Source organism: Megalopta genalis, chromosome 6 (genome assembly GCF_051020955.1).
Source record: "Megalopta genalis isolate 19385.01 chromosome 6, iyMegGena1_principal, whole genome shotgun sequence".
Classification (NCBI taxonomy): domain Eukaryota; kingdom Metazoa; phylum Arthropoda; class Insecta; order Hymenoptera; family Halictidae; genus Megalopta; species Megalopta genalis.
In genome coordinates this window covers 4,071,811-4,086,035 of record NC_135018.1, presented here as the reverse complement: position 1 = coordinate 4,086,035, position 14,225 = coordinate 4,071,811, and the positions used below count along the sequence as shown (strand labels likewise).

Genomic DNA, 14,225 nt, shown 5'->3' with positions numbered 1-14,225 from the left:
GACTCTTACAATATAGTGATTTGTTTTACTGATTTACGTTATATTCGTCAATAGTGTACATTGTATGTAAGAACAGTTACATTTCTTAACTGGGAGAGGGGAGACACTTTGTACGATAAATGGTTGAATTGAAAAGTTCAAAAGAATCACAGTTTGCTGTTCTAAAGTGCAAAAATGGATGAAGCATCCTACGATCTTTTGAAGAGCGTATGACTGTTAAATTTTTATCCTAATAATTATTCGATTATGTTTATCTATATCAATTATTTAAAATCATAGTTCCATTGCTGTCAAAAAATACTCTACAAATTTCGAAATTATAATTGTTAAAATAGTACTTTAAAGCTTTATTGAAAATGGAAAATATTATTGCACAAGAACATTACTAAAATGGTAAATTCTTGATATTCTTGTAAAAAATTCAAATTTATTTGGTCTTGGTTATGTAAAATTCGTACTTACTTAAGATATGTTATATCCTACATTTATGTAAACTGGAATATTCACAGAGGAGCGATCTAATTTGTAATTCCATGGAAGCAGCAATGAAAGAGTTAAGCGATACCTATACGTATCATAATTTTGTGGCTATTACTTTTCTAATTACTTTCTTAGCACATATAAATGTACATTAAGGAATAGCAATCGTCATTGAACAAATTATTATTTGTTTCTTATTTAACATTTGAAATTCATTTCAGACATCCTACCCCTTAAAGTAAGACAAAGTTTTACTGTGCACACCGAAATTAATCTTGTGATACTAATTATTAGTTAGGCGTCGAGGAATAGAATCCTATGACGAAATTATCAATTTTGTACACGTTTCATCTCTGGAAGAATTAATCCCGCTAACTTTGTTACATTACTTACAACACTCAAGATGTATCAATTACAATATTTCATGAGCAGGTGACATGAAAATAGTAAGAAGGCAGACAAAGGTGTAGAAAACAGTTTAAACAAATGTAGAGCAAGCGATACAGTATACACACGTAGAATCGAAAATAAAGTATATTCTGAATATTTAGATAAAAGCTAGTTATGTATAATTTGTCCAAGAAATAATGCCTGTTAGGATGATTCATGATACTGTAGTCTTTAAAGAGAATACAAAATGGTAAACCGAAAACTGATAATATGCGAAATATTTTGCAATGCTCTAAAATTTTAGATGGATATAATGCAACCTCCACCTACATTACGTTCGAAATAGTACATTATGTTTAGTGATAGACGATGGTGATAAATATAGAAAACCAGTCTGCTCTAAACGATTAGAATATCATTTTCTATAAATAACTATAACAATTGTACATGAAAGTTGACTTTGAGTATTTTATACAGCATTTATAAAACAAAATAATCAAATAATAAGTTTAATAAATGTTGAAAATTTTAATTTAGAATCATTCTTTTTTGACGCACTTCTGGAATGTGCAACAACAATCGAAATGTTACAGAAAATTATGTAAAAAGACGTAATCACATATTACATTTCACGAATTATACTACAATTTAATATTTAAAATACCTACAACATTACAATAATTTTGTTTCTACTTTTCGTTCAATCTGTAATTATTATTTCTAAAACGCAGGTTCAAGTAAAGCTATCTTAAAAATTCTGATCTCTAATGATCTTGAGCAGGATCTAACCTAAAATATTATCATGCAGAATATTTCTTTGGCAATGTGCAATAACAGGCGTTACTTTTGGATCAACCTCAGCAATATGATCACAGAATCGAACAAGGGAGGTACACTAACGAGAGCAATAAACGAAGCTTCAATAAATAATTGCTGACATCTTGAACATTCATCAAATGTTGATGGACAGATTCTATCCTTCTTTCACTATTCAGCAGAAAAGTTGGCGCGTCTTGGAATAATTATGTAACTTAGAATACAATTATTTGCATGTAGCAAATACTATTGCAAACAATAAGTAAATGAAATAATAGTCTTTACTATTGGAATACTACATTAACCATTATAAAAAAAAACTAAAATAATCAAACTAATGAACAAAATAGGGACCAACTATAAAAAGGAAAAAAATGTATAAATACGTAGCAGTGATAAAATATCAGTAACAAATGCTTGAAACTTCGTTCATACACATCGGTCCGCTTGTAACTTATCGAAATCGTGTACTTCCCTTGCAAGAAATAGGCAAAGAACGAAAACCTTGGGTTCGTTTGAATGATCTGCACACAGATTTACCTGCGTATGAGTATCACAACTGTGGTAATCACTGCGGCGAGGAACACGAAGCCACCGAAAACACCTAGAGCAATCACAGCACCCAGGTTTAGCTTCGCCTGATGGGTGTTGTTTGGTTGATCCGTGTTGTTTATTCTGTACGGCCCGGATGGCTCCGGCACGCCGGATCCGATACCGATTTGTGCATTATCTACACCGCTGCCGGAAATCTCATTGTCCTGCGGATGATCACTGCTGTCGCCGTTCAGGATAGCTGGAGGCGGGGCTGTTGGCCTCTGCAGACCTACACTCGGTTTTCTCGGGACCGTCTCTCTGACCGTCGCTGGCAATTCGCCTGTACTGGCTATCTTTCGAGGTGGAGCGACAGTGGTTGTGCTCTTGGTAGTGGTAGAACGCACCTTTGGCGGCAGGAATGTGTGTCGTGTCCTTGCTGTTGTTGGTCGCACTGTTATCCTTGGAGGAACTGTTACCGTTGTTCGCGGTTCCTCTGTAACATTTGGATCAGGTAGCTGAACAGTTTGCAGCTAGATCTTAATTTTTTGCAATGACAGTAATTTTTATATAGTTTCAAAGTTTTCCCTTATCACCCCTAGTTTTTGAGAATTTTGGAAGAAAAGAGATATTAACCTTTTAGGCACGACGCGCCACTATAGTGGCTTCCGCGGATATCATCTTTTAGAACGACACGCCACTATAGTTAGTGGCTTTCGCGGATGTCATCTCTCTGGACGACGCACCACTATAGTGGCTTGCTCTAATAGCAAATAATCGTCTTCATATGCATTGTTTCACACTTCTTTTGTCTTCACATCGATTTACAACAGTCTACAGGGTGTCACAAAAATGTCTCGCAATCCGGAAATGGCGGGATCCTCGGATCATTTGAAGCAACTTCTTCCTTTACAAAAATTTCCTCCGAGACACCGTTAACGAGTTATTAACGAAAAACAGTGACCAATAATTGGCTCGGTTGCCTCGCGCCAGCTGAGCTGGGATTCGACCGCTCGACCGCTGGTGCCGTTGGCTCGGCCGACTCACGCCAGCTAAGCTGGGATTCGACCGCCTCGACCGCTGGCGCCGTTGGCTCGGCCGACTCACGCCAGCTAAGCTGGGATTCGACCGCCTCGACCGCTGGCGCCGTTGGCTCGGCCGACTCACGCCAGCTAAGCTGGGATTCGACCGCTCGACCGCTGGCGCCGTTGGCTCGGTCACCTCGCGGCAGCTGATCTCGCCTCTCATTGGTCACTGTTTTTCGTTAATAACTCGTTAACGGTGGCTCGGAGAAAACTTTTGTAAAGGAAAAAGTTGCTTCAAATGGCCTGAGGAACCCGCCACTTTCGGATTGCGAGACATTTTTGGGACACCCTGTATATACAAGTATCAGACTCTGTACAGTACACATCAGACTCTGCCGTCCAGAGAAATAGCCTCGCGCAGAATTCAGCCGTACCTAAAAGGTTAATCTCTTTAACTCTAAATCTAAAATAGTTCTTCTGACAAGACAGTATTTCCACTTTATTACTGCATTTTATGCATATGAAATTGAGTGTTGCGACCGAAACACTTTTGATAATGTAAACATTGTTTTGGAACCCGATATAACAATTTTCAGAGTCACTCGGCTGCATAAGATTGATTTAATGCGAAGTGTCAAGATAAATCGAAAAGAAAAGAATGAATTAATGTAATTCCGAAAGATACTCTGCGCAATGGAGGTAGCGTGTAAAGTGATGTAAGAGCTGAGACTTTACATAGAAGTAATTGGTGTACCTGTACACGTTGGTGCGACATGATCGTATAATCCAGTAGGCAGACACAGTATCTGCCTAAATCCAGTGAGCCTGTAACCTTTTTCACAAGTGTATGTGACGATGCTGCCTACGAGTAAACTTCGATTCAAACCCGCCTTTCCTGATATCGTCTCAGTCTCGTCTATTTCATCTATTTGAATGTAACTGTGGGGAACAGGTGTTGGAGGATCGCAGAGAATCGGCTCGCAACGAGGCGGTGGTCCGTTCCAACGTTCATCGATGTCGCAAGTCAGTCTTGCTCGGCCTTCAATAGAAAATATTGATCACTTCTTGTATGAAATGTGAATTTTGATAATAATCTGGAAGCATCAATTCAATCTACATGTGTGGATAGTAGAAATACTACGCTGCAATTCTTATAAAAAATTGTAGATCTCCTTACCTACTATTTCAAATTGGTTCCTTTAAAAATTGAAAGCATGTAAGATATAGGCCACTGTTACGATCTGAATATGGTCAGCAATTTAAACGATGGAAAAAATGTTTGACCCCATAATAAACAGTAAAGAAAACTTGTGAAAGGAGCATAAACATTTCTAACTACTCTCGCAAAACCAAAACATTATATGTGCCCATAATTATGAAAGTGGTCTAAGTCAAAATTTAAAAAAAATGAATTTATCACTTATTTCACACGACATGATTTTAAACTAAATTTATTCAATGTAATTTTTACGATATCGTCAAAAATGAACCTTTAGATAGTAGTTGTAATTACAACGTTATACGGAATTCATTTAGTGTTAATTATGAAAGTGGTCTAAGTTAACAATTTAAAGAAATTATATAAAGATAACTTGAAAATACCGCGTGGCCCTCTACCGCGGGCGAATCTGTCCCTTGGCTAAAAATTCAATGCATGAGATTCTTGAAAAATAAACCTTATAAAATGTTTTGTAAGACTTCTTTAGATGATTCTGAATTCCAAGGTTTGGATCTTTCACCTAAAAGAGGAAGACCAAAAATATACGAAAATATTCAATTACTTCCATTATACAACACCACTAGACCAGTAACGGAAGAAAAACATAAAGATCTTATGTGTTTACTATCATACATCCCTCCAGTTTTTCAGGAACATTTTAAAAATCTTAAAAACTCGAAATTATGATAAAAATGGATTACTTTTTAAAAATGATTAATAAATGTTTATGAATTATTTCGTTAAAGTTGTTGTTTCAAATGGACCGTTTATTTTAAAAGTGGTATAAGTTCTTTTTTTTAAAGAAATTCAAAATGCCGAATCTGAGCTTGTATTGTCTAAATACCCCACGCAACGCCACTTACAATTTTTTTCGACGACATTGGACTTACACCACTTTCAAAATAAACGGCTCAAATAAAAATCACAATTTTTTATTACTTTAAGTCAATTATAGGACATTCAGTTAATTTTGAAAATGGTTTAAGTCAATTCAAGCTTTAAAAACAACATTTTCCTATGAAATTCACACAAAATTTCATATCTATAATAAATTTCCATTAATCAAGACTAATAAAATTATAAATTAAAATGTCGCATAATGTAAAAATATTTTTTAATTTATTCAAATGCGATTCATTAAATATCTCGAAACAAGAAATATATGACTTAGACCACTTTCATAATTATGGGCACATATAACAATGAGTATCAAAACAGCTAAAGAAAAATACAATCTGTCTATCAGGTCACTAACGCAGTCATGCAATAATTCTCTGTCCAGATTTAGATACTGATATTTGCGGCAATACATCGAGGACGGCAAGAAAGATTAAGCATGATCGCTATTACAAATCGTGACTCGACAGTTTCTGTCTCATTGATTAAATGGCATCAACTTTACTATACTTTCATGAGCACTGGCTCGTTCGGCAGTGTGCTAGCCATCGAAAAATTTGCCCGGTCGAGAAATAATACAGCGGAATAAGAACATGAAACGGCAGAAATATGAATTTATTTTCCTCGTTTTCCCCGAAGAAAAGATATTTAATTCAAGATCGAGTCACAGATGTCGGATATCGATGAACCAGAACCGATTCTTACCAGTCATCTCGTATCCTTCCTCGCAGGAATAAAGCACCTGGCTTAGATAAGTAACGGTATTGTTGATAAGTGTGTAGCCACCGTGTTTTATGCTCGCCGGATAGCCACATTCGATGCCTGAAACGAGCAAGTTCGAACTTGAGATCAAGCGAACTGTATATGGTTCACGAAGTCACGGGACTTCTGCCTGACATTGCGGGTTTCTTACTTTTGCACACCGGCGGGAACTCGTTGTAGAAGCCGGTGTCCAGGCAGGTACGGGTCGACGGTCCTATAAGAAGGCTGCCCGCGTTACAGGTGTACTCTACCGTTGCTCCAACTTCGTAAACGCTCGCTGAATTTCGATCCGTCGCTGTGATCACGCTCATTGTCGAATTCGGCGGTTGTTCTGGGCGACCGCACGCACGTGGTTCTGTAAGTCATCGTACTATTGTACCGGTTCCCTAAAATTTAGGGTCTAAGGGGTAACGGCATTGGCTACTACTCATTTTCTAATAAGGGTGGGACCAAGTTCAATACATGCTTAAGAATTCAAGTCAATTTTAACAACCAAGTTTTGTTTCATAGGTTTCGATTACTGCTAAAAAACAATAATGTTTCGTCAGCCCTTTGAACTACAACAACGAATCAGATTTCAGATGAAGATTTCATATGCAACCTACTAAATATGAATATTATTTCTTTCTTCTAAATCGAAACACTGATTTTTCTGTGATCAAAATTTTGGAATGAAAACAAGCGAAGGCGTACAAGAAACAAAAATTGTCTCATACTATTTGAGCAATTATTAAGGGCGAATAAGTACTATTCGATGTGTCTATGAAAAGTATCATTGTGCACATTGGGTTAACACTAAGCATACTGAGCATGAAAATTGGAAAAACTCGTGTTGCTTTATAAGAATGACAAGGCTGAATGTATTTGGATCATTCCTGATTTTTATTATAATGTATGCTCGAGTTACGAAATTTATTTAAGCGTTTTCTATGAAAGAATCTTCACCGTTTCAACACTTTTAAAATGTAAAATCTGAAATCGGTCATTTTGTGACCGGCATTATATGTATAAATAAAAGATTGGAGGGAGGAACGGAGGGAAGAATTGCATATTTTTGATTTTTGCAAAATGTATTATGAAAATGACAAAAATGCAATTTATTGATTATTAATAAAATATATTGAAGCTAATGGTAAGCAATAAAAACAAGCTATGTAGAAATCTCTACTAACAGTTTTACCATACCAATAGATAAGTAAACGGTGGAATGAGCGCATTTAAATCTGACGTGTGCATGGAATGAGAAATTTTATTGTAAATGGATTAAGTGTAACAGTGTTCCCATACGATCCAGTAGCAACGGAAGAGAAAGATGTATTAGAAAAGTGTGATTCGAAAGTCGATACTCACGATGCTGACAGATGAAATTTAATCGAGCCGTACAAGGTGTATCAGACCATAGCCAGCCTCTGCTGCCGTCGTATCGAGCGCAATCCTCTTCCGTGCCTTGAGGTAAGCTCCAGAATGAAACTGAAACCTCATCTCCGCTTTCCGTCCATCTCCAAACCGATCGATCTTTCTGATCCCTTACCGCGCCCATCCAGTACTGACTCGATGTGTCGCTCCTTCGAAAACGAAACGTGCTTGTAAGCAAAGACTTGTGCGACAGCGAAGAGAAATAATGTAGCGTTTAGTTCTTCCGGTGCACAATGTAAACATATCATTTGAGAATGTTATGCGTATTCGAATGGCAAATATAAAACTGCGAAAACCACTGACGTAAACATATCTATGTAGACGAAGTAGACTCGATAACAGAATTGAAACCTCCGCGTTGGAAGATATTCGGGCTACAAAAGTTGATCGAGTTCAGAAATTTTGAAAAGTGAAATTGAGTTGCTTGAGATTTGCAGATTCCAATCAATTTGTTACATTAAATCATGTTGCACAAAAACAAACTTGTATCGATTTACGCTGGTAACACGTCGATAATAAATGTGTTACCTATGGCGTCTCCACAGTTCCCAGGAGATGAATCCCTGCAGCGCAGGATTACTTTCGTCCACCAAGGTACCGCCCCGTGCACGACAAAACGCCAATGCTTCTCTAAACACCATTGGCTGACGATTATAGAAAATGTAACATTTTCCGTTGTATGTTGCCGTTGAGCCCGGTGGCTGGTCCCTAAATTGTGGACACCTCTCTATCGGGAGAGCCTGCAACCAAAGAGTGACGATACTAGTTTTTATAGCATGCGAAAAGAAAAGACCTTCATTATTTAACCCTTTGCACTCGAGGGCTCCGGAGCGGAGCCATTTAAAATTTGTCTTCAAACTCGAGGGCTCCGCTACGGAGACAATGCAAATAATTTTCAGTTTTTAACATAAGAACAAAAACAAATCGTAAAAATTAGTTATAGGATGTTTCGCTGTTGGTGACAAATGACGTTTGTATCCATAAACAATTAAAAAAATAATAACATACAACGATGACTTTTCTTTTAATGCTTATATCATGAACTTACATGTGAATATGATCTTTTCACTAAAATGGCTTCGAGTTGCTGGTAATATGACTCAAAAAAAACTTCGAGTGCAAAGGGTTAATTACTAGAAAATAATCCTGAATGTCTTCGTGGTAGAAACAACAATTTGGAAAGGATCGAAATGATTACTTTTCGTCAGATCATTAGAAAGGGATTGTTTTGAATGTCTTTTTGAGGTGCTAACTAGTAAGAACAACAATTCCGGAAGAATCGGAATGATTAACACTATGCCGTCCGCAGATCTTAGATATGATTCTTTCGTTTGACGCCGGCATAATAGCTTGGAAATTTTAGATTTAAAAAAAAAATTCGAAGATGGCGGCAATATAAATTCCTAAAATTAAGATAAGTCATCCAAGAATTTTCGTACTTAATTCTTAGTTAAATAAGCGCAATGCTATAGTTAGTTTGCTGCCTTTTAACACCTAAGAAATATAGTTCAAATGTTATTTCAGTTTTTTAAAATGGCACCAAAGTGGTACCACCGGCATACAACAGATAGTTTTTGCATGGCACCAGCGCGGTCCCACTGGACGGCACAGTGTTAAGATGGCTGCTTTACATTTTAGGACTTTACCTGATCGGTATAAACGAAAACCTCGCAGAGAGAAAGCTGCACCGGTGTAGGTGTCGGCGTGTTTGCCTCCAGGTGTACGGACACGAAAGCTCCGGGCATCGGTGGATTACAAGGCAGAAATAATGGTTGTCCTTCTCCTTGGGACCCGGTGAAGCGATTGCAAATTGGATTGGTTCCCAAGTCTGGACGGTTATTACCGACACGAACGACAATTGTTCCGGGTACCCCATCGCCTGCAACAGAGAAAAGTGCATAAAATAGAAAACTTATTAAAATAGAAACATGTTCCCTCAATAATAATAATAATAATAATAATAATAATAATAATAATAATAATAATAATAATAATAATAATAATAATAATAATAATAATAATAAAAATAGGTTTATCAACACGATGACCTCTGTGTTACCTATAAGTGAGACCTACAAATCTTTGTTCAGATCTAAAAATGAATTTTTATCGTGGCATAGTTGTGTAAACCGAATTTCATTATGGTATGCAGGATCTTTTGTTTCAGTTTTATAAAAGTTTTCAGGGTGATGGCAATCATTGCATTAAAGAAGAGTGTCTTTGTATGTACCTGAGAATGTTCAGCACATGACTGTTATACTAAAAGAGCAGACGTAGGATTCCTAAATAAGGAACAGTAACATTAATTAAGACTGAAATGGCTCTCTGTGGAGCACTTCCTAGAAATTCAGGAACTTGTTTCAATTGTTAATGATCTAGCAATTCCGTTCCGCCACGTCTCAAAATTTATGAATACACTTTACGCATGCTTTTTACAGTCACGAATCGCTATCTGATCGTATACACGACATTCTGCTACTAATAACTTTCAACGACTCGATAATTTGATTGCACACCACGATTTAAGACAATCTCGTAGAATATTTGGATTCACGGGATACAATAAACTGAACGATACTATTTATGCAAATGAAAACGGCTTTCATATCTCAGTATAGTGAGAGTGTGCAGTAGAGACAGTGATTTCTTGTTTTGTATATTGCCATTAAATAATGTGAATGGAGGTAAAATCAAATAAAAATTTAAGAAAGATTTGGAAAGCGCGCGCTGCACGAGTTATATACGGCTTGCGACAATAAATGAATAAAACGCGTTTGTCACGAACAAATACGATTGCCGTGTTCGGTGTAAACGGTGATCGAGAAACCTGGCATTCGAACGCGAATATACATATAAACTCGTCTAAAATAATCCGGAGCTCGGCGAGTATACTACATCTTTCGACCTGGAAAACACTTAAGGCGTGACCAGATGGACAGCCGTCGTTTCGTCCACGACCATCAACTCCAATTACATGCTTTCCACCTTTCGTTCCTTGTAATCGCCTACGCGATGGTCACAATTTTCTATTCAGCGAAATTGTTCGGTATTTCCATTATTATTATGTATTATTTACTATACGAGACGAATCAATTGGATGCGTACAACTTAAGTGACAGTAAAGAGTTCATAACTATGTGTGAATGTTAAATTGAATTCAAGTAATTCAATATTCCCTACAGACTATAATGCTTACTGTTAGTTTGATAATACACAGGTAAGATAATATCTAAAGTATAACGATAAAGTATGTGTATACTCACGAAAACGCAATAACTTTTTTAAAACTGGACGAAACGATTTGAATCTTTTTAGATAAAAGGGAGACTGATATACTAGACAATGACTAAACTATTTTGTTTCAATTTTGCTATTATTTGGAACGAAAAAAATAAAATAAAAAAACTTTTTTTAACTCGTTTTTTAACTTTTTTTATCTGAGCCTAGAACGCAAATTTAGAAAATGCGTTTCGTAGATCTCGGTTAACGCAAAATTAAGTTACAAGAGTTAAAAGATTTTAAAAACTGCAGATTTCTCACACTTATTGGTAGGAAATGTCGAAAATCGGGACAAAACTGCGATTTTTGCGATCTTCAATTGTTTACAGCTCATACCAAGGTCAACCAATTTCGATGGCATTTTCAACGCGCACATATGTATGTAAGTTACCGAGATCTACAAAACGCATTTTTTAAAGTTTCGTTATAGGCTCAGATAAATAAATTAAAAAATGAGGCTTTTATCTTCTTTTGTCATTCTAGTTATGGTCTAGCAAATTGATCCCTTTATCGAAAAAAAATTCAAATTCAAGTCGTTTAGTTCAGTCCTAAAAAAGTTTTTGCGTTTTAAAAGTTTTCCGAGTATTGATGGGGATCTCGATATCCTCCAATAAAAGTTGACTCAGTATAAAAGTAAAAGTAAAAGTAAAAATAAAACTAAAACTCTCTTATTCTTAGATTATAAAACTATAAATAACTAAATCTAATCTTAAAAATTCGATCATGATCTGCTACAAATCCGCATAACAATGAGTAACCAGAAGAAACCTATAAACTGGTTAATAAAAGTTTCTTTTTAAACTGACTGATAAAGATGAATTTTTCAATAATAATGGAACCAATTCTCGATGAAAGGAAAGTTGAATATATGTAGTGACATGCATTGAGTTTCATGTTATACTGAAAGTACACTTAGCACATCTAACAATGCTATTGTTACTGTTATTAAGAATCCGTTCACTGCTGAAGTGTAGATGATCCACGAGTCATGAGCACGCTAGCATCATCGAGTTTTTTTTCTGTTATCCTGCTAGAAAGACGGTAGCAATACGATAACCGAACTCCTTTGCAATTAAAAGTGCTCGTGCAATGCGCTCGCACCACTAAGATGCATCGTGAAAGTTGCACCTTGTTCTTCCCTGCCGAGGCAGAAACGCTTCCAAATGTTTAACCAATCTGATCACGACAGCTATCATTATGCGTGAGTCAGTTCGCAAAACGCGATCGCGATCGCGATCGTGGCGATCCTCTTTGTGGATGCTACCTGAATCCTTACAGAAGAAAGCTGTATTATTCAGAGTAGAATCGTTTTTGTCCTGAAATGAATAAGGAGTACATTCTACGTTCAGACGCATTAGGAAAACTTAATGAAAGTAACGTTGAACCGTGATAATTGCATCGAATCTTCTCGTTCGTTGAGCGGAACATTTCTGGATGAGTTTAAATGCTTGAAAATCAGTTTATTCTGCAATTATAAGCCGAAATTCTGTAATTTCAGTCTCACAAACGCCATAGCATTTATTAACTTCGTAACTATTCAACTTCGCTCGAAATATGTATTAATTGATAAAACAAAAATTCGAGAGAATTCAAAGTCAGGAAAAATTAAAATCTAGTAAAATTCTGAAATATCGATAAATGTGACAACTTTAATTTAAAAATGATGTTGAATATGATTGTAAACGAACAGAGAAATGAGAGATTAAAATTTAAAATTGGCCTGCGAAATATATTCCCAAATGTTTTAAGAATATTTGTTAGTGCCGGAGTTTCTGCGATGTTTCGTGAAAGGATAGAAAATGGGTTTCCTTTCCGTGAACAACAGAGCACTCTCACTCTTGATTTCCGTGTAAACGTGAACGTCTGTCATTATTATCGGACGTTTCGTTTAACGGTGAAAGTTTTACCCCTGTTTGATCAGCCATTTGTCAGTGGAAATCTATTCCGCGACAAAATCACGGAACTTGTGAAACAACCGGCACGGCACGTCTCACCGAGATCGTAAATGCTTGGATAAGTATTCACGTGAAATGCTCCGGAGACATTTTAAAGTCATTCTTTGTACCGTGTTAAAAATTTCATGAATATTTTTGATACTTTCCAAGAAAAGACTATAGCAAATTTATTGAAGGTTTGCGAACAATTATTAGTATATATATACTAATATTGTTATTATATATATTAGTATATATATACTAATATTGTTCGCAAACCTTCAATAAATTTGCTACAGTCTTTTCTTGGAAAGTATCAAAAAAATTCATGAAATTTTTAACACGGCACAAAGAATGATTTTATATATATATATTTTCTAATTTTTGAAATTATTAATGAAAGAAAGAAATTTCTATTTAGACTCCGAATTTTACAACTGATGCAGAAAATTTTTATTTTACATAAACATTTGTAGACTATAATTAAACTACGAATTTCTATGTAAAATCAAAATTGTCTAAGTCGATTGTAAGAAGGGGACGTTAAATGAAATAGTATTTCTTCATTTTATAATTTTTAGTGAGCCGGAAATAATATACCTACATTTTTAAGTTTTTCCAATGGCGTTATAATTTTGAATTTGATTTATTCATGTTTGTCATAAATGCATTAAATCTGCAGCCAGTTTCTTGAATTGTACTGTGTTTTACGTACAATTTTATCGTAATTTCTATTGACTTCTTGCATCATTTATGGTAGTGAGTTTGCAGCAATGAATAACTTTTTGAGGACTAACTAGCCACTGTTAAATGTGTTCTGACTTCTGTTGTGTATTTATAGTTCAGGAAAAGATCGATCATTAATAGTATAATGCTGGCAGAGTTTAATATTGGACCCAACGAATGGTTTACCTAATTGGTTTACAATTTTCGAATCGCGAGTTTTATGCAGTTATAAAATCTTCAAGAGAAGGAAGATTGTCTGCTCAATTATAACTATTTAAACTGTGAAATATTATAACTCGTTAGGATTGAATTAGATTTACAGGAATGAAAATTAATAATCGAATGTGTTGATCACGTTACGATAAAATCTACGATTTTTTCGTGGTAAATTAAATTTCAGCGTTATGAATGGATCGAGGAAGTTATTAAAACAGAATTGCTTCAGTCAGTCAAATTAGGTAATGTGTTTAATAGAGGAGCGTTACTTGGCCGTTTAAGAACTCATTCTGAACGAAACAGTAAAGTGGAAGCTCCAGGCAGAAAATGAAAATGACAACGGCCGATAATAACATGCAGGAGTGCAGAGCGATGCACCATTATTCAGCGATCAAAAGTGAAAAGACTCTCACTTTCGTTCTGGAAAGTTTCTAAATATTTCTCGCGTCCGAACAATGCTCGCGATGGACGAATTTACGGCCATATTTTACGGCTTGCTGAAGAGACGCCATAATTTTTAGTGGTTCGGTCGCA

General features: G+C 35.9%; 1 protein-coding gene across 2 annotated transcripts in view; it reads right to left on the bottom strand.

Moving 5' to 3' along the window:
* The window catches only part of LOC117223728 (uncharacterized), a 41,621-nt gene that overhangs the window by 3,923 nt on the left and 23,473 nt on the right, over positions 1-14,225 (bottom strand). For both annotated transcript variants that reach the window (XM_033476184.2, XM_033476185.2), the window contains exons 4-10: positions 9,183-9,415; positions 8,065-8,276; positions 7,471-7,685; positions 6,272-6,475; positions 6,064-6,180; positions 3,997-4,281; positions 2,227-2,713 (exon numbers count right to left, since the gene is read on the bottom strand). In XM_033476184.2, the coding sequence (XP_033332075.1) occupies positions 2,227-2,713; positions 3,997-4,281; positions 6,064-6,180; positions 6,272-6,475; positions 7,471-7,685; positions 8,065-8,276; positions 9,183-9,415 (1,753 nt within the window). The remainder of the gene's footprint in view (positions 1-2,226; positions 2,714-3,996; positions 4,282-6,063; positions 6,181-6,271; positions 6,476-7,470; positions 7,686-8,064; positions 8,277-9,182; positions 9,416-14,225) is intronic.